This window comes from Dermacentor variabilis, chromosome 5 (genome assembly GCF_050947875.1).
Source record: "Dermacentor variabilis isolate Ectoservices chromosome 5, ASM5094787v1, whole genome shotgun sequence".
Lineage (NCBI taxonomy): Eukaryota > Metazoa > Arthropoda > Arachnida > Ixodida > Ixodidae > Dermacentor > Dermacentor variabilis.
In genome coordinates this window covers 124,948,902-124,969,782 of record NC_134572.1, presented here as the reverse complement: position 1 = coordinate 124,969,782, position 20,881 = coordinate 124,948,902, and the positions used below count along the sequence as shown (strand labels likewise).

The 20,881-nt window shown below is 45.6% G+C and overlaps 1 protein-coding gene across 2 annotated transcripts in view; it reads right to left on the bottom strand.

The window, feature by feature from the left end:
• LOC142583140 (atrial natriuretic peptide receptor 2-like) overlaps positions 1 to 20,881 on the bottom strand; it is a 385,116-nt gene that overhangs the window by 216,828 nt on the left and 147,407 nt on the right. For both annotated transcript variants that reach the window (XM_075693481.1, XM_075693480.1), the window contains one exon: positions 14,549 to 14,704. In XM_075693481.1, coding sequence (XP_075549596.1) covers positions 14,549 to 14,704 — 156 coding nt within the window. The remainder of the gene's footprint in view (positions 1 to 14,548; positions 14,705 to 20,881) is intronic.

Genomic DNA, 20,881 nt, shown 5'->3' with positions numbered 1-20,881 from the left:
AGGCCTGAGTCGTACACAGAAGCAGCGATGAGTATTATTTGTGGATACAGTCCACTATACAGTGAACTGACACGCACGTTAATTTATTCTTTTTTAACGGCGTAGGTTTGCGACTGTCCTGCAAATCCGCACCATGCTGTATTTTGCTCTTAGGGAAGGCACTTTTTTTTTTTACATTTATGTCACGTGACAGGTTTCGATTATTACATCAATTCTACCGCATTTTTTGGTGATAAGTCACGTTTCCTTGTTCTTTGTTCTTGTTTTTTTTTTGTCGAAAACTTTCGCCGGTGCGACTTATACGTACATAAAGCCCTACATGTTGGCGCGACCAATATGGGCAGCTTTTCTTCGTTTTTTTTTTCTTTGCGAATACAAACAAAAAAAACCGTGCGCGGCAACATCCTGAAACAAATCTTATCTTGTACTGTAAGTGGAGCGACAGTTGCAAGGGATGTCAGCTCCTACGGCTTCCCGCGTAGCCAGCGCGGCGAGAACAGTAAGGCCTACAATGTGACGCAATAGTTATTCAGAAGCCGACGACGGTTACCCAACGATACTGCCGGTCAAGGTGGCCTTGACTGTGCGTCGGAAGACTAGGCCTACAATGGGTTCGAGTCAAGTGAAAAAGATATTGGTTTACTGCGGCTAACAAGAGTGTTTGTTGAAGATTCCTGTTGCTAAAATTTACTGCTCATAAAAATTTGTCCTTACGGCAACTTAGTGCCCCGAAATTTGCCCGTTCGGAATTTCGCGGTGAATGTACATGGTCGCATCGTTTCATTAAGCTCACCGAGTTAAAATAGGTTCGGCTTATATGCCGGTGCTCGCGAAAAGTTGGGGGGTGCGACTTATGCAAAAGCGCGGCTTACAATCCGAAATATAAGGTATATTTTTTTCTTGCTTTGTGTTTCATTTCTAACACGAAAATTCGTGTGACGGGCTCTTCCCAGTTTGCTGCACCTAGGAACAACGGTAAACCCGCACCTCTCTGTCCTGCGTAGCGGTATTGCATTCTTCTAAGCCTATAGTCACTCGTATATTTGCGCTGTGACCGTTATGCATTCTTCATCGGTTCACTAAATAACTAGGTTGTCCACTACAAGCACTGTCCACGAGCCCTGTCCTTCTAGCACTACAAGCACTGTCCGCCTTACAAACGAATAACTCGACAAATATTCAATCGGTAAAAACAGAAAGCAACCGCCACCTTAGGCAAAACAACCGCGACACGTGCCAGATAAAGGGCAAAAGGAACAAAAGCGAGGACTAAGATGTTTGAGGCCGCAGCGAAAAGCACCACTTCAGGCTAAGCACAAACTAAATAAACATTGAAAAAGAAAGAATAACGTTATACCACACAATGAGAGATAATGAATTGCGTCATTGGTAACACGATAGCCCAGGAGGGCCATGAAAGTGCGTCGGTGCGTGCCAAATCAAATCTCAACCACATTCTATTGAGGTTGCACACTGATAGCGAAGGCACACCCTCCTAAAATATTTCGGTTTGCAGGTGCATTTGTACACCATAGCGTCGGTACATTACAGCGAAGCTTGTAGTAAATGCGAATAGAAGCGCGCGGAAAAGTTGTATTAGCGGTGTCCTGCGAACTAGATCAGTCATCGAGTTTATATGTACGGAAATGAAATGGGGTGATGCGCCGAAAATCCTGAAGTATGTGGGTTAATTAGGTCCTAAATAAAAGTTGCTAGACTCTTGTTTCCTGCATGTTAAGATGTGTTTCATATGCGAGGGAAAATAGAATAAATTGAAGGCAATTCGGTGTTTTCGCGGAAATAAACAAAGGCTGGGTGTGTTTGACCTCACCACGTGTATACTTGGAGTGACGTGGAAGTCGGAGCATTTATCCACTGCCCCACATGCAGTCGAGTGTCATGGAGCAAAACGGCCCACGCGTATGGACGTGTCGGGCATTTTTAACAGCGCACCGTAGTGCGCTTTCTGCGGTCGGAGAGAACAGAACCGTCGGACATACACCGCCGGCTGCTAGGGCTGTACGGAGGATGGGGAAGCACTGATTTGGAGCCGTCGGATTTGGCACCGTGGGCCATTTAAAAGAGGAGGGGCTGAGTGGTGGTCGTTCAAGTCAGATGAGCAGATCCAGCAAACGGAGCAGTCGTAGCTTTGAGAGCAACCAAACACCTTCGAACGACAGAAAGCTGAGCTAGTTGGTAAATATTCATTATGCAAAAAAGAAGTGGGGCGTGCAGACAGGACACAAGAGTAGAGAAGTGGACAACACGACTCGGCGTTCGTGTTGTCCACTTCTCTACTCTTTTGTCCTGCCTGCACGCCTCACTTCTTTTTTGCATAACAAACACCTTCTTCGCGGGCAGTATACACAGAAGCTGATTGCACGATACCAAAACTACGTTGTCGTGCAGAGGACACATGTGGTACAGTAATATGTGTAGTTTTTCTTTCCATGTGGAACTAGATACGTTACGTGAAAATTTACTTTTTTGATTTACCCTCGTTATGAAACACTCACAACATTTCCCCCCACACTTCCGTGAGAATCAAAAGGGGTAGCCATTTAAAATTTGAGAAGAGCGGCGAAGTTATGGGTCACGAGTACCCCAAGTTTGAAGTGCGTAGTGTAATTACGTGTTTTGAAATAAATTAATGAACCCTTGTCTCTGTATTTCTGTTTTGTCCCCCTATTTTTATGTGTTATGCGAGGTACATAGCTAGTTTTCCAACGTCTCATCGGTTAACTAAACGAGTCACATCGTTTATATTTTGTTGAAGTGAAGAGCTCGTTTAGTATGGTGAACAATAAAAGTTTAAAATGTTCGAGTCCACGTTAAAAGTACATTCCCGGTAAAAAGTTACTAATACAAGCGCCCCAGATCTTTACAAGCGTATTTTTACGAGCTACATAGAAAGTTTTCCCAATATTATGAAACTACTCAACGTACTACATAGTTGACATTCGAGGGAATAAGGAGGGCATCTTACTGCTGATGTTTGAGCAGAGTTTCAAGAGCTTCAGTTAATTACGGGCTTTGCGAAACATTTACGAAGCAAGTGCCTGACAGTATTTTACGGCCATTATAGGCATTGCTTTTCCTGCAAGTACGTGACAGCAAGTTTATATTCGATGCAGATGAGGGCCAAGTTAGGAGTGATATGTGCGAAAAGTTTAACTTTTGTCGCTTTAGTATACGACCACTGAAACTAATTATCGAATACCTCTTTCTTGCTTATCTCCGTGTGTCCCAAGAGACATGTATTGTGTTTCCCCGATGTCCTTGGAAAGCTAAACGAGGTACCTAGTTTGTATTTTGTGAAAATAAGAGGACGTTTATGGATGACACCTAGGCAAAGTTCAATGTCGGCGGATCAATTACGGCCTACAAGCGTGTTTTACGAATGCAGCAAAATTTACCCCGCTGTCAGGGTTGTGCTATAAATGCCACCAAGGTCAAATTTATTGAAAATGGGAGGAACTTTATGGCGAATGTTTGCGAAATTCAATAAATGTGGACGAAAAAAAAAGATGTTTTGCAAAAAAAAAAGCAGCTCTTTTACCAAGCGCTCCATACAGTTATATCCAATATATTTATCAGTGCTTGAAGAGAATCCACGCGACGTCGAGTTCACATTTTTGTGCAAATGGGCGATACTTTTATTTAATGTTATCTTAACGTTCGTGGCTTAATTATGAGCATTGAAAATATGTAGTTAACCCACATTTTTTTTCTGCATTTCCATGCGTTACATGATGCACCCGTGGTTCCTTCGGTGAAAAATAAACCAGTTACGTACCTCATTTATATTTTGTGAAAACTGGGCAGGTTGTGATCACGTGAACACAAAATCGAAAGTGTGTTGGTAAACTATGGCCCCTGCAATAACTTACTTACGCAAGCACTCCAGAACGGTATAGGCTTGTTTTAGGAACTGCGCATAATTTATCTAGCTGTGCTGGAAGAACTAGAACAGCCACATATGTCAAAGTTTGTGAAAATGGGGGCATCGTTATGACTTATGTGCATGCGTAGCAAAAATGCGTTGGTGTAATACGACCTTTGCTAACAGTTAAGTGAGCGCCCAAAAGCGTTACACAGTTACACAGGGTGCTTATCAGAGGCGTAGGTTGAGAGGGGGGGGAGGGGGGGCTTATGGGGCTTCAGCCCTTCTCTCGAAATGTTTTCGCGTTGTCGTGCACCGCCGACCGAAACAACCCACGGCGCCAGAAATCAGTCCGGATTTTGTCTACAATGTCTTTTTCGCGCTCGAAAAGACATTTCGCCGCGAACTCGGGCTGGATTTCGTGGCAACGCCCATGCATCTGGAGTCACTTAATGCAAGAGTAGACTCTATGCAGGAGCCCCATTCGAGCACAGTTTCAAGGGGTTTTGATTGCGAGCGGGCTCGTCGCGGCATATCGTGAAGGCCGCGGAATCTACGGAGCGCATGGATTTCAATTCGAAAACTTTGCGGGTATAAAGTTCTATAAACTTTTGATGCGAAAGGTGCATTGACATTTACAAAGCCGTGGTTTAGACTTTCAATTACGGAACATTGCGGGTGTAATGGTGTTCTAAACATTTGACGCCAACGGTGCGTTGACTTTTCTGAAGACGTACATGGGACCACACAACGAGACAAGCCAATACCCTAGGAGAGAAGCTGAGAAACCACACAGCGAGGTCCTATGAGACTAAGCGTTGTGGTGGTTCATTTGCGCCGTCATGTCGCAGAAAAGAATATCAACATTTTTTTCACCTGCACGAAAGCATCCATGTCAAGACACTAAAGCCAGCAAAGGTAACTACGTTCTTATTTATTTTTCTACTTTGACTTTTATTTGCGAGGACACATTGAGCCTCTTCTATTTTTTGTTCTCGTTACCCGCAGGCTAACAGAACCAGCCAGAGCGCATGCGTTTTTCTCGTGTTGCCCGGACAAATCTCTCTTGCCGAGTGAATTTTCGCCTGGCTGTTTTAGACGCCTTCTGGCTAGCAGACGAGAAAAAGAACCGATGTTTGCTCGCTGCCATGACTGTGGGAACTCGACTTATTGCAACGCGTTCGCATGAGCGCGCCCTCTCCGGAAGGTCTTTTGTCTCGCCGGTGTAGGATACCGAGCAGTAGGCGTATGGTTCTCTATGAAGCAAGCGTCTCACGTTTTCTTCGATATTCGTTTGGTAGCCACATTAGGTGCCCAAAGTAGGTATTCGATTGTGGCCAACTTGAATTCCTCTGCGTTTTTCTTTTATTTCTGTGCCCCTGCTGTGCCCCCCGCCAAAAAAAAAAAGAAAGGGCATTGTTGAGGCGCAGCTAATTAACGCATGGTGAAAGTTTGATTTTGTTACTTCTTTTGCGGAAAGTAATGGACCACGGGACTCTTCATTTGCCGGATACTCCTATTATATTATTGCGATACCAATCATATATGTGGACACTGCAGCCGCATTCCTGCCGTCGCCGTCATGTTCCGTATGAAGTTCAAAACCGCGTGCCGCATGGTGCATGTGCGAGTGAAATCGCGTGGAGGGGGGGGGGAGGGGGCATGGGTGGGCCGACGATGGTGGCTCAGTCTTGTATGCGCAAGGGAGAAAAGCGGGGAGGAAGCACGCCACCTTCCGTCGCGCGCGATACATCAGGGGGAGTGGAGGGAGGGGGAGGGGCGGTGATCTGTAAATGTGTTGTTGCGCAAGATGTTTATTTGCCTTGTTTAACGCATTATATACAGTGAGCTTTACTTAGATACGCTGATTTATTTGAGACTTATACGTATATTTAAATATGTTGCTAGATATTGTGTATACGTGCACTGAACTTTGCTTCCAGTGGCACTTTTTTGCCCTTTATCGAACTGTATCTTCGCATTTGTATATGTGTTCAATTGTATCTTCACATTTATAATGTACGAGGGCGAGTGAATGTTAGTCTACCACTCCACGCAATAATGTTTCGGTTCATTATCTGCGATGCATGCGCGTGGCACACAGGCATCTCTTATTTACAGAAAGCGACGAGCAGGTGTGAGGATAAAGGTTCTTTAATGCTCTCATACGCTGGCTTCAACTTGGTTGCGTGACGTAATGGACGCTCCGAAAAGTTGAACAGCGTGGTGTCGTGAGGCTTCTGACTGCTGAAGGTGTTTCACAAAAAGCAATTAGTCGCCGTATGGTTGCCTTGTACGTTGAACATTGCCTTTCATTGGCCGCTGTGAAGCGTTAGAGGAGACGATTCAAAGAAGGACGTGAAAGTTGCAAAGACGATCCAAGACAAGGCCAAAGCCACCGTGCAATCACCCTCAACACAATTGCAAAGGTTGATGAGCTTATTAGAAAGAACGCAGGATAAGCATCGATGAAATGACAGAGCGTGTAAACATCAGCCCACGGTTGGGCTCACACCATAATTTATTAACATACCGGTTATCGGCTCTTGTGTGCGCAATGGATGCCCAAGATTTTGAATCACCGCCAGGAGACAGAGAGGTTCGGCGCTGCCTTGACTCATCTGATCCGGTGATGAGGGTGACGACTTCTCGTCTGCAATTGTTACCGGGGACGAATCATGGTGCCACTACTACGAGCCTGAAACACGACGGAAAACCTCACAGAGAAAACATTAAAAATCACCATTCCAAAAGAAAGCAAAGGCCGTCATTTCCACCGGAAAGGTGTTGTTGAATTTTTTTTTGTCGATCGTCAGGGGTCATTACTGATCGAATTGGCTAAACCTGGGCATACTATCAACCGTTTCCGATATCGTGAAACGCCGGATCGCCTGCATGTCGTAATGAAGAACAAACGACGCGGAAAATTGACGAATGGGGTAATCTCGCTCCCCGACAATGCCCGTTCCCACAAAACTGCTTCGGCTGATCGGCGTCCTGCGCACAAAACTGGCAAATTTCAAGTGGGAAACGCTGCACCATCCACCATACAGCCCAGACCTGTCGCCTTGAGACTTCCACATATTGGGACAATTGAAGAAAACAGCTCAAGGGAACCAGATTCGTGTAGGATGATGACGTGAAAGGGTGAGCTGCAGACGTTTGAAGCAGCAACCCAAGGAGTTTTACGAGACGGGAATCGCGCGACTCGTTAGTCAATGGGAAAAATGTATAAATTCTCATGGAGACTACGTTTAAATAAAGTGCCCCGTTTGTCATATATTGGCAGTGGCTCACTTTCATTTAACTCGCCCTCGTGTATATTGCAGGACTCCTGCTTTTTATATGTGCTTTCTGTTGCGACTATAACTTCGGTGCAATTACAATACACGACCGGTGACAGCACTGGTGACAATACATTTGAACAAAGGACAGCGCCACTGAGATTTTTCTCTGGCCGTTGCATATGTATAAAAATGTAAACAAGGTTCTTCAATTACACAGTTTCATTAAAATATTTGTCCTCAACTTGTTCCTTTCACGGCCTTTACATTTTTCATATCAGCAGCATGCGCTGCTTTGCTGGTTTCGAACTGATATAGTTCGGAAGTTAGTGTGATATTTTCTTTAATTATTAAATAGAAAAAAGAAAGTCGAAGAACTGATATCAATTATTTCGAGCACAATATTTAGGACATACGAGTATATTCTTTTATGAAAAAATACATATTTTACTTGTCTCGGCAGTGTGTAGCATTCAAGATTTCGTTTACAGCATTTTCGGCAACGGCAATGCAGTTATTATTCGTGTATTTGATCCCTCGACAAATTCAACAAGGAGGAGGCCGAGCTGCAACGCGAGCGACCCCCCCCCCCTCCCTCCACCCGAACGAAATTTCTGGCCACGCCACTGGTGCTTATACATATATATATATATATATATCATAAGAAGCCAGCCAACAAAGACACCAAGGACAACAGAGGCGAAATTACACGTACTTACTAATTTAAATAAATTATAAATTATTTGAATAGATTAAGTGAATGAAAAAAACAATTTGCCACAGGTGGGCAACAATTCCACGTCTTCGCATTACCCGTACGATGTTCTACCAATTGAGCTACCGCGGCGCCGCCTTGTCATCCACTTTCTGGGGCATTTACGTGCTACTACAACTAACCTTGTGAGTGTTAGCAAGCGCCACCACTCACAAACCTTGGCGGCGGATGCGGAACATCCTTTCTGCCGCAGGCATCACGAGTACATGATCTTTTTTTTTTTCGGTGAAGGCAACTGGTCAATAAACGTGCACATGCTACCTGAAGGAATCAATGTTGCCAGATTCGAGACCCATGTTATGTAATGAACGAGAAGAAAGGGGGTTAATCGAGGGGCCCGATTTTTAATAATCCTATCATAAGACGCCAACAGATACAGGTATTCGGCTTTAACTCAGGAAGAGGACCTTAGTGTTGAAGATATGAACGACAATCTAATGGGCATCGTTAAGGCGTGTGCAATAGAAATCGGTGCACTCCGTTAGACAGGATACCAGTAAGCTATCATAGGAGACGAAAGATCTGATCAAGAAACGCCAATGTATGAAAGCCTCTAACCCTAAAGCTAGAATAGAACTGGCAGAACTTTCCATGTTAATCAACAAACGTAAGAAAGCTGACATAAGGAAGTATAATATGGATAGAATTGAACATGCTCTCAGGAACGGAGGAAGGCTAAAAGCAGTGAATAAGAAACTAGGAATAGGCAAGAATTAGATGTATGCGTTAAGAGACAAAGCCGGCAATATCATTACTAATATGGATGAGATAGTTCATGTGGCTGATGAGTTCTATAGACATTTGTACAGTACCAGTGGCACCCTCGACGATAATGGAAGAGAGAATAGTCTAGAGGAATTCGAAATCCCACAAGTAACGCCGGAAGAAGTAAAGAAAGCCTTGGGAGCTATGCAAAGGGGGAAGGCAGCTGGGGAGGATCATTTAAGAGCAGATTTGTTGAAGGATGGTGGGCAGATTGTTCTAGAGAAACTGGCCACCCTGTATACGCAATGCCTCGTGACTTCGAGCGTACCGGAATCTTGGAAGAACGCTAACATAATCCTAATCCATAAGAAAGGGGACGCCAAAGACTTGAAAAATTATAGACCGATCAGCTTACTGTCCGTTGCCTAAAAAGTATTTACTAAGGTAATCGCAAATAGAATAAGGAACACATCAGACTTCTGCCAACCAAAGGACCAGGCAGGATTCCGTAAAGGGTACTCAACGATAGACCATATTCACACTATCAATCAGGTGATAGAGCAATGTGCGGAATATAACCAACCCTTATATATAGCTTTCATTGATTACGAGAAAGCGTTTGATTCAGTCAAAACCTCAGCAGTCATGGAGGCATTACGGAATCAGGGTGTAGACGAGCCGTATGTAAAAATAGTGAAAGATATCTATAACGGCTCTGCAGCCACCGTAGTCCTCCATAAGGAAAGCAACAAAATCCCAATAAAGAAAGGCGTCAGGCAGGGAGATACGATCTCTCCAATGCTATTCACAACGTGTTTACAGGAGGTATTCAGAGACCTGGATTGGGAAGAATTGGGGATAAAAGTTAATGGAGAATACCTTAGTAACTTGCGATTCGCTGATCATATTGCCTCGCTTAGGAACCTAGGGGACCAATTGCAATGCATGCTCACTGACCTGGATAGGCAAAGCAGAAGGGTGGGTCTAAAATAAATCTGCAGAAAACTAAAGTAATGTTTAACAGTCTCGGAAGAGAACAGCAGTTTAGGATGGATAACGAGGCACTGGAAGTGGTAAGGGAATACATCTATTTAGAACAGGTAGTGACCGCAGATCCGGATCATGAGACGGAAATAATCGAAAGAATAAGAATGGGCTGGCGCGTGTTTGGCAGGCATTCTCAGATCATGAACAGCAAGTTGCCGTTATACCTCAAGAGAAAAGTGCATAACAGCTGTGTCTTACCAGTACTCACGTACGGGGCAGAAACCTGGAGGCTTACGAAAAGGGTTCTACTTAAATTGAGGACGACGGAACGAGCTATGGAAAGAAGAATGATAGGTGTAGCGTTGAGGGATAAGAAAAGAGCAGATTGGGTGAGGGAACAAACGCGAGTTGATGACATCTTAGTCGAAATCAAGAAAAAGAATTGGGCATGGGCAGGACATGTATTAAGGAGGGAAGATAACCGATGGTCATTAAAAGTTACGAACTGGATTCCAAGGGAAGGGAAGCTTAGTAGGAGACGGCAGATAGTTAGGTGGGCGGATGAGATTAAGAAGTTTGCAGGAACAACATGGCCGCAATTAGTATATGACCGGGGTAGTTGGAGAAGTATGGGAGAGGCCTTTGCCTTGCAGTGGGCGTAACCAGGCTGATTATTATTATTATTATTATTATTATTATTATTATTATTATTATTATTATTATTATTATTATTATTATTAAGAATCCAACAGACAAGGGCACCAAGGACAACACAGGGGAAATTACTTGTACTTACTAATTGAAATAAAGAAATTATACATTACTGGAATTGAAAGTGAATGGAAAAATAACTTGCCGCAGGTGGGTACGATCCCACAACCTTCGCATTACGCGTGCGATGCTCTACCAAATGAGCTACCGCGGCGCCGTCTTCCCTTCCACGCAAGCATCCAGAATGATCCACGACGTGGGATTGTTCCCCAACTGCGGCAAGTTGTTTTTTCGTCCACTTTCAATTACATTAATTTGTAATTTCTTTTTCAATTAATAAGTACAAGTAATTGCCCCTGCGTTGTTCTTGGTGTCATTGTTTGTTGGCTTCGTATGAGATTATTAATAAAAATCGGGTCTCTTGGTTAACGCTCTTTCTTCTCGTTCATTATATTTTAATACAGATTTTTTTATACAAAGCCTACAAGCGCTGCCAACATGGCGTTATTGCAAAGTAGTCCCTATAGGCGAGGCGGACATATTTTGCCGCTAATAAGGTGAGGATCCAAAGACTTAACAAAACTTTCTTGAGTAAGTTTTTCATTAGTGCCATAGAGGGCACCGTTGAAATGGCGAACTTTAAGGCAGTCACATTTTAATGCGCCCTCGTTTTCTAAACATCTTGAAAGTGGCGCCTAATTCCTGATATTTATCATCGAATTTCAACGGTAAACCCAAGCATTATCAAAACCGAGCGCCGCGGGAGCGTAGAAAAGGCGAGTTCGCTGTCACATCAGACTGATACACACCGTGAAGACAAGCACGCTGAATTTGGAAATCCAACGACACGGCCAGTCGCGGCGGCTACTGATTACGTCACGCTTTGCCTGGCAAACATGTGTCTCTGTGTGTCGGGTCAGAATTTGCCGCGGTATACTATCATTAATACTTCAGCCATGTTTTAGCCCGCACACATTATTTGCGGGGCGGTGCCGTCTGTCGCTCGGTAGGGCGAGTTCGGTCCCCATATTGCGTCGATTTACCGTTGAAATTTGATGATGGATACCTTGAATTGGGTGAAATTTTTCAAGATTTTTATAGAATGAGCTTGCACGTAAATGTCACTGTCTTCAAATTTGCCATTGATACAACTGCTCCAAAGCACTAATAAGTACTTAATTAATCTCTGTTAATTAATCTTCTGAAGTTCACGTTATTAGCGGCAAAGTACGTCCGCCTCACCTAGGAACTCGTCTGCCAAACTGACCTGTCCGCAGCATTCATTACACTTTTTCATAAAAGATATATATTGCCGAAAAAGACACTGTATATGCGGCCAATGCTGCCAACCATCGTGTCAATTAAGTGCGAGAAAAGTGTTATTCTGCGTGGTTTATTCAAAGGCAGCTGACATTCTTTTTCAAACTGCTCGTAAGAAACAGCTTGGCTGGAAATTGAACGGAAATTAGCTGAACAGTACAGAAGGTCTGGTGCATTTTTTTGTTTTGTTTTTTCTTAGCCCTACTCGTATTGCAGAATCTTCTTCACGTCCCCCCCCCCCCCCCTTTGTTCCGTCAGGGCGTGGTACAGCATATGTGTCCCAGTTAATGGACGAAAGAAACAACGAAAGAATTGGAACGGCGAATACGACAACTGGGCGCATCAAACCGAGGATTCATTCCGCTGTGCTAATTAATGTACGCCGTAGTGCTGGCACCACTCGTAGCAACGATGGCGTAATGAAACTTTCTCGAAATCAGTCTCCTGAACGTGCAAACCAGCTCACTGCAAGGGGGGGGGGGGCGGGGGGGGGCACCAGCATAATACTCGACATGACACATTAATTTACAGCGCTGCACGGAAGCCTCGCTCTGTATCAAAGGACGCATCGATCTCCGGGGCCCTAAAGGACGAGCGACGCTCGCCTCCTAACATGCCTGAATTAGGTTTGTCGCGAACTGTTCTTACGTCGTGTCGCGAAGAGACGCATCGTTCCTCCTCCACCTATAACCTCCGCCGTGCTTTACACGTCATCTCTCTCCCTCTCTCTGCACTCGATATATTTTTAGAACGCACTATTGGCTAGTAACGTTCCTAATGTGAAACTGGGTGGCTTGACTTCAAACACTGATTTCTTTAAATGCGAAGCTTCCGCTGCCACCTCTTCGCAACTTGGCGTGTCGTCGTCTGTTTAGCCGAGCAGGAGATGCCGATATTCCAGCCATCGTACTGTCAGTGTCAGAAATACGAACGCGTCGACGCCGTTCCACGCGACTCGGCACCGGATGCGCTGGTACATACGGCTGACCTCGATTCGACGCGTCCGGTGCCGAGTCACGCGAGATAGTAGTGGTCGCTCGAGAACATCGCCCGTGCATAAAAGTTACCTTCGCTCTGCAAGGTAAGCCACCGCGGCTGACGACCGTTACGGACACGTTCTGGGACGTCTTCGCCGCCGAAATCCTCTGGGGTTTCTGGTAAACGCGATGCGCCGTTTTGTCTTGCCGGCTCATCAAACAAAGCACTGCGTGATGCGGTGATTAATTAACGACTGAGGACGTCACAAGCCTCATTCAGCGTTTCACTTCGACGTCATATATTATCTCAGTACGTCGCTTCGCATTATATTTTCTTTCTCACTTTTTTTTCCTTTTCTCGTAGTCAAATTTGTTTCAGAGCCTCCGAACAGGCTTGCGCCTGTTGATAAGGACAGTCACCTCACACCATACGCTCAGGATTCATTTGCGACCTGCCTCGAAATCGATAATACAATGTCGTCACCGCTTTCGGCAGCATGCAACGGCTTTAGCAACATGCATTATAATCTCCAACTTCCACCGAATTTTTCACACATTAGCTGTATGGAGGCATCCATAAATTAAACAGAAATAATCGTTGGTCCACGCAGCCTTCAGGCCGTCCTGCTACCACTTCAGATTTTTCGTCCCACATCCTTTATTTCTTGATTGACTCTCAGAAAAAAATTAATAAACTGACAGTGAGAAAAAAGAATGCATAACACAGAGACGTGAAGGCGCCAGTATCACACTGTCTTTCGTAAGAATCACGATGCTGCACTTGTTAGACTGTAGACTTGGTTTTCCTTTCATTCTTTCCGTCTTTCTTTCTCTTCTTTCTATTTTTGATCTGGTGAGGGAAGCCTCGTGTTAAAATACAAGAAGGGGAGAAAAGCGCTTTTGCACATACACCCTCCATCACGATCCTTCGAACAATGCACAATAAATACTTATAGCTCACTCTACGCATAATGCAGGTCCCTTCCACTCTCCGTTATTTTCCCCCGATAGTGAGAAGCATGCCCACCTTTTCCATCGAAATAAACTGATGAATATAGAAGGGCTCACATTAAGCGTATAGAAATCACCCAGAAGTTGCATTGTAGCACATAGAACGTGTTTAGAGAGCACGGCAGCATAAGCCCAGCACCGATTTTATTTTAGTAGTCTGGCCCATATAATAACACTAATCAAGTGGCATACACCGTAAATTAACTGGCGACAACGCGCCATGGACCTATGGATGAAATTGCAACGTTTACTCAGTTTTACTCGACGTGACGAAACCTTCCCATGTCTCATGCGAGTAACGTTTCCTTTGCGAACGCCTATTCATTCCTAATTGGAATGGCGGACCCTGCCAATTGCAACACACGAGGCTTGTAAAGGAAGCCTTAAAGCACTTCATGTGAGGCTGGCCATCATATGCAGTTGAAAGGCTTGACTTTCGGGCAGTGCTAGGGCAAATAGATGACAGGCCTTTTACAGAAGACCACGGCCTCGTGTGTCTGCGATGTGCAAAGCCACAAAAGCGTTGCCGGGCTTCTCGAGTTGCGCCAGCCAATGTCACCGCTCGTGCTCATCTAAACGACGAACGCTTCATTGCGGGTGTGTCCGCGCATGCTATGAACTTCCCTCCTTCAAATGTTACAGATTCCTTTCCCCCTCCCCTAGTGTAGAGCAGTCAACCGGGGCTAAGCCTGGTTAACCTCCCTGTCTTTCCCTTATAGCCTTTTCTCTCTCTCTCTCTCTCTCTCTCTCTCTCTCTCTCTCTCTCTCTCTCTCTCTCTCTCTCTCTCTTTCCCTCTCTAGGTCGGCGACTGAGAAACGCGCTTATTTACGTCCGTTATGTTCCATAGCACGCTCATTTGCTCGTGATCTATTGACTCATGCTGAACGAACTCACTTGGGCAGCAGCTGGTAGAGAAGGTCCTCGGCCTTCCGCTTTTGTTCGAGGTAGTCGGCGGTGCGCTCCTCGACGAGGGACTCGAGGCTGCTGGCGTACTGCTCCAGCCGGCCCACCAGCGCCTCCAGCAGCGCCTCGCTCGCGCTGCACGGAAGACTGAGAACAAAACACACGCGGTCGTCACTATACAATGAGGGGGAGAAAAATGGTACTTTAAGACCCTGATTCGCACAGCCGCCAGCCGTCCCGCCCAGTCACTGTCACCGTTTAGGGCATCGGTCTGCGTCATGAGAGAGCATTTCCTCGCCGGATGCTCCTCAAAAACGGGATGCCGACGACGTTGGCCGACGTCGTAACGTTGTCGGCGTCCCCCTTTTGAGTAGAAACCGGCGAGGAAACGCTCCCTCCTGATGCCCTATGGTGCCGTGATGGTGACCGTGATGATTCAAGAATAATTCTTGAAAATCACAAAAGATTCAAACACTCACGTATCAAGTTTACAACTCTAACTCTGCAATTAGGAAAGAAAATAAACGATATCAGAATTCCACGAACAGGACTTCCCGAGACACACATAAAGCGGACAACATCGGTGTATCATAAGCTACTCGCTAACATACCATTTATTTGTAAGACTTGAAAGACCATCCTCATCTCTGCAAAATTTCACGTGAGCTATCAATATATCTGATTTGTGAGCTTCGGATTCTCTAACATATGCGATTTGCAGAACCGCGACGTCTGTTCTGCGTACTGAGATATGGATTTGGAAATTTCTGGCAATTCATATAAAAAATCGGAGGGCATCAATCGTGTTTTCCTTTCTTACAGTCGATAGAATTATACATCTTTTTAAAATACAACACATTTAATTCATATCAATTCAGCGGTAGCCTAGTCAGAGCATTCATGCATTTCACACCTACTTGAATAGAAATATCCGAGTAGGTTCCGAGCTTGAGGCTCCTCTCAAGGGGGAGGGGGGGGGATGCGGGGCTAACATCGCTATTTTCCCCAGAAAGAACGCATTTTCAAATTTTGTTTATTCTGTATTCCCATGAGAAGACGCCTAAAGAGGGTCATCACCAAGTTTGGTTGCGATCTTCGTCGAAGAAAATGCGAAAGTAAGATAACCTCCCTCGCCTTCATCTCGCAGCCCCTTTCCCTTTAAGATGGCATAAATTAAGTTTCTCTCTTTCTCTTCTGATGGTGACGCACTCTCGCCGTCGGGAACGCAAATGAAAGATAATGATAGTGAATTGTCCGACGGCAGGATTCTAACACAGCAACCCTAGCACAAAAGCCTGATATTGAAACCATTAAGCCACGGACGCATGTATCGACAAGCGAATGAAACGCTCTTGTGAATTTATCGCGGGCATGCCAGTGCCTTGAGATGCTTGGCGCGTTTCGATTTGGCCACTTGGCCAAGCTCAATCGCTGCAATTAGCAGCAATTGTGCGTGCTCGCCGCATCTTCTGCACTTCGAAGAGCATAGATTGGTACTGAAATTTACGACAATAAGATTTATATGTCGTAATACACAAAGCCGCAAGAATCCACAAGAATTCACAAGCATGAAGATCAGACAAATTCATGTACTTCCCATCATTCCCATGGTGGTACAACGACTGCAGCGCCAGAGTTCCCTCTAGTAGTTACTGTAGGAAACTCTATGGTGGCGGGCGCTGCGTTGCGCTACCATGTACATGCACCCGCGTATAGTTAGTAGAGTTAGGACGCACAGTTTATATAGGCACCGGATGGCCGTCGTAAGGCGCCAGCAGCGCGCGCTAGAGCACTGGCACGCGATGCACACGACGGGTCAAACGCGTGCACGGCGCTACCATTGATTTCGCACTACGGTTGCCAAGGCCTGACAAACTGGAAAACGCATTTTTCGGGCGTCTGTCCCCGAGAAAGCTCGCCGCTTGTATGAGGCAGGTCATATCCATGGCATCAGGTAGAATATAAAGCAGGAAACGAGCGGAAAATTACGATTCAAGAGCACCCCGCGAACAAATCTCACCGCGACAAACTAGCAGCTGGCCACTCCGCAGTTTATGTTATTGTGCTGCGCACGTTCACCTACTTGTGTATCTAACTCAAATGCACGTAGATTGACGAAGCAGTAGAAGAATCCCGGAAAAAGAAGGGGACGAACGCCTTTACTGCATTACTTTTTTTTTAGCGTTTGGTCGTTGATTGCTTATGCGTCGATAGGTTTCCGTTACCCCGTCCACTTTCTCGTTTTTTTTTTTGCGATGTGCCGATCTTAATGTCTTCGCGACTACCCGAATTTTCAGTCTATTTGACGCAGCTTGGCCCGACAAGAACTGGTCGAGGCAGCCGGTGCATCTAAGGCTGGCGTTGACAGCCCGTGTGAACACGCCGCAATGTTAGTGTTCGTCGTCAACACAGAGCACATACAGACCTAGGGCGGCTTGCGTGAACATTTAATAACGAAAATAATAACGAATTTGAAAACGCGTTCTTATGCGAACTAGGCATTTTCTATGGAACATTTAGAAACGCGCTCTTCGTTATTATTTTCGTTATTAAATGTTCACGCAAGCCGCCCCTGAAAATAAAAACACGGAGCCAATTAAAGAGAACACAAATGGACGACTATACAAATCCCAAGTTCGCCTTCGCTGCCAAACCTGCGGAGGCGAAGACGCACGATTTGCTTGGAACTGGAAGCCCTTGCGAATGAATGGCTCCCTTAAGCGTCTGTGGTTCGAGCGATGGTTCGACGCACTGGCGAAGCCGACGTAACCGGACGCGGCCAACGCACTCCGACGCGCCCGGCGTCATGCGACGCTCGCCCGGGCGCCGATAGCGTCGGACTATAAACGCCCATTTACCGATGTTGTAACAACTATACGCGCGGACAACTCGAAAAAAAAATTATGGGGTTTTGCGCGCGAAAACCACGATCTCATTATGAAGCACGCCGTAGTGCGGGACTCCGGGAATATGGACCACCTGGGGTTCCTTAACGTGCACCTAAATCTAAGTGCACGGGTGTTTTCGCGTGCACTTAGATTGCTTGTTACCATGCTTGTTAACACCATGCTTGTTAATTTAGTTCTGCTTATGTTTGAAAATTTATACGGCCGATAAAAGTGGTATCATTACTTCGTATAGCTGTCTACTATTTTCCTATCGCAATCGATGCTTCGCCTCTCGGGCGAAGCTGCGACCTCTCTTTTTCTACTGGCTAACAACAAATAGCGCAGATTCACTTTTTGTAGTGCCTCACAGCTCGTTTCCGCATTCTTTTCGTGTTGTACGGCACTGTCATAAAAATAAAGGAGGTTTCGTTTTTGTAGCGATTGTAGTTCTCTTGTAGGCCCTAACCGTTCACAGTACCGCTGTCAATATTGGTGGCCGTGTGAATCAGGGAGCTTGTTGTAAATTGTGACACGTTGGGACTAAAAGAAAAAAAACAATATGCGAGGACACCTAAGCACTTAGGAGTTGCAAATGCGAAGGCATTATTGTACATTTTTATGCCGCTAAGCGGTCCTTCGAGTTACGAACTCCTCGCGGGCAAGCGACCGCATCGGGACGGTAGGCGAATATTGATTTGGCCTTACCGAGGCGCAATTACAACGCAGGCGGGAACTTGCGCGAGCAAGGGACACTTAGATAACGCAGGTTTCCGAGAGCAAGAGAGAGGGTGACGTGGTGTCGCGACGATGCTCTCTCCCCTCACGCAATACCGCGACAGCAGCGTCACGGCGGTCAGAACTTGGCGTCGCAGCCAATGGCAAGTTTCGCTGCTACAGACGCCGCCGGCTCTTTCGCTCCATGGACCATTTAACACTTTACCCCCCCCCCCCCCAAAAAAAAAAGATGCTCAAATTTGTTTCACGTACAGATTGGCGGCTCCTGGCACTAAAAAAGTCCGTCGTCATCAGCCGCCCCTCCCTTTCTCCGCCCACCCTGTCCTTTGCCCTGTCCCGACTTCATGCACTTCAAAGTTGGCAACCGTAGTGCGTGCGTGCTTGCACATGTATTTAGCTACAATTGTTGGGATAGCAGGCAATAGCGAAACTTCCCACACTGTCGCGCTTAATAAACAACAAAATATGTTATGTCTACAGTATAAGTGACGTTCAGCAGACGGTTACGCGTCGCTGTCCACTCTCGAGGTAACTTGCTAGGTATTTCATCGTATTGGCTGACAATTGTGCCGTTTTTTTGTGTGTGTGTTCTTTTTAATATTCACGTTAGTTTGCCTCTCCTGCTCGGACTCTGATTGGGCCTGGAGCATGCTGTATATCAATAAACAAAAAAAAAGAAATAATAAAATATGTAATCCGTGTCCGCGTTTCACCTTCGAGACCAAAACGGTCGTGTTGCATTCCAGACCGACAGTAAGCGCGTATTTGACTCAGTGCTGGGCAGCATCGAAGAGACATGTATCTGAGATACTACCTTACTCTTCGGGTATCTTGTATCTGTATCATGACACGTCTGACAAAACTTGCATCAGTATCTCTATTTTCGATACATCAAAGAATGCATCACATATCTTAAGATAGAAGATACTGCTATCGCAACATCACCGCGCGAAACTATAAACGTTGGCTGAACTCCGCTTCTCAACCTGGTACTGGCGCCACCAAGCCACCTGAATAAAGCTAAAAGCAGTGACATTCTTTTGTCTTTCCGCCAGAGCCCTCCAGTAAAGCAGGCGATGAGGTCTGTGCGTCCCTATTGGTGGAGCAGAGTCACGTGGTGGCGTTCGCGCCGTCTCGACAAAAACAAAAGCGCAAAAGTCAGCGCGCAGCCGACCTTTTGTTTTCTTGATTTTTGTTGTTGTTAGTTTCGTCGGTGCCATGACATTCGCTCGTAGCCACCGTACTGTGCTGCGTACGCTAATGCGCGCGGCGTCCTTCGCGAAAATTTTGTTGCCGTTATTGTGTCGTTATCGAAGTTTCTCTTGGGTGGTGCCTTGTTACGAAGTCTGAAGAATGCTAGACGTTAGGAAGGGGATTCGAGAAACAGTATAATAAAAAATACTCCGTTTTTCTCGTGAGCGTCCACACGAGCCGTTTTAAGCTATTTTCCACAGGCACTGAATTTCATCCTGTCTGACCTTAACAGGTAAGCTGACAAAACTTCATGCTTATATGTCATAGCTATTACTGCTGCCGCCTGTATCGTGTTTCTACATGAAGTTCATTGTTTGATGGAAGCCCGTCTGATCGTGATGAAACATTTTACCTGTGAATAGGGCTGCCGTGTGGGAGCCGAAACGTCTTCGTTTATTTTCTTGTCCCGGCATAGTGCCCGGCGTAGTGCCCCGGGTTTTCGTCTACCTTTTCACCGTGTTTCTACATATACAATGTGACTGCGTGATACGGAACCACCCTTCTATTTTACTTGGATATATTTTCTTTGTTTAGCTCACTCTTAAATTTTTTACTGTTACAAATCACCAGGTAATCGGAGCTATAAGAGAAAGTAGTGTGAATAGCGGCGGTATCCTGCGGCGCTTTGTGCCACTACAGTACGTATGAAAGGTTTTTGGGCTGCACAAGTTTTCTCGCAAAAGAAAAATTCGTAAGAGGATCGCACGTTAATGAATATGTCGCTAACGAACGCTTTACGCCAGCAGATAAGTAGAATATGAAAGGTCATTGCAGCTATATGTGCTCTCTCTATACGCGATGCGTCACAAAAAAAAAATGTAGCACATGCATCACACATGGTTACGCAAGGGCACATGTACGTATTTTCGTCGTTTGGTAATGCTAGTGATGATAGCACAGTGATTACTGTCGTATACGCAGATTGATTCGGTTACAACCTTATACAGAATGTTTGCCGAAGTTAAATCTATACACCACCGTTCTTGAGTGGCTTGTCTTGGTGTGGCACATCAAACCACTACTAGTCTGGTTTTGAAATGTCCACACTGAAGTCTCCAACGATGATCACATGGGTAGTGTCATCAAGGCTGACCCATGCAAAGTGCGTGGTCACGAACTTCCCGATATCACACTTTGGTGTGCCTGAACATGTATACACGGTGGGTATCACAATTCTGTCTTTCGTTCGTATACGGCACAGACATCCCCACAGCCGATGGCATGGTCCTCTTGCGAGAGAGAGAGAGAGAGAGAGAAAATAAACAATTATATTGGGTAAATGCAGCTTTGGAGAGGCCTCCTCATTCCAGAATGCCTTGAGCTCGGGCCGCGTGCTGGGGCCGACGCGCTTCGGCTTGGACAAGCCGAGGCGTGTCCGCCTCACCCATGCCTCTTGTCTTGGTTGTTATTCGCCGTATCATGTGGGTAACTTGGGTTGTTGTATTCC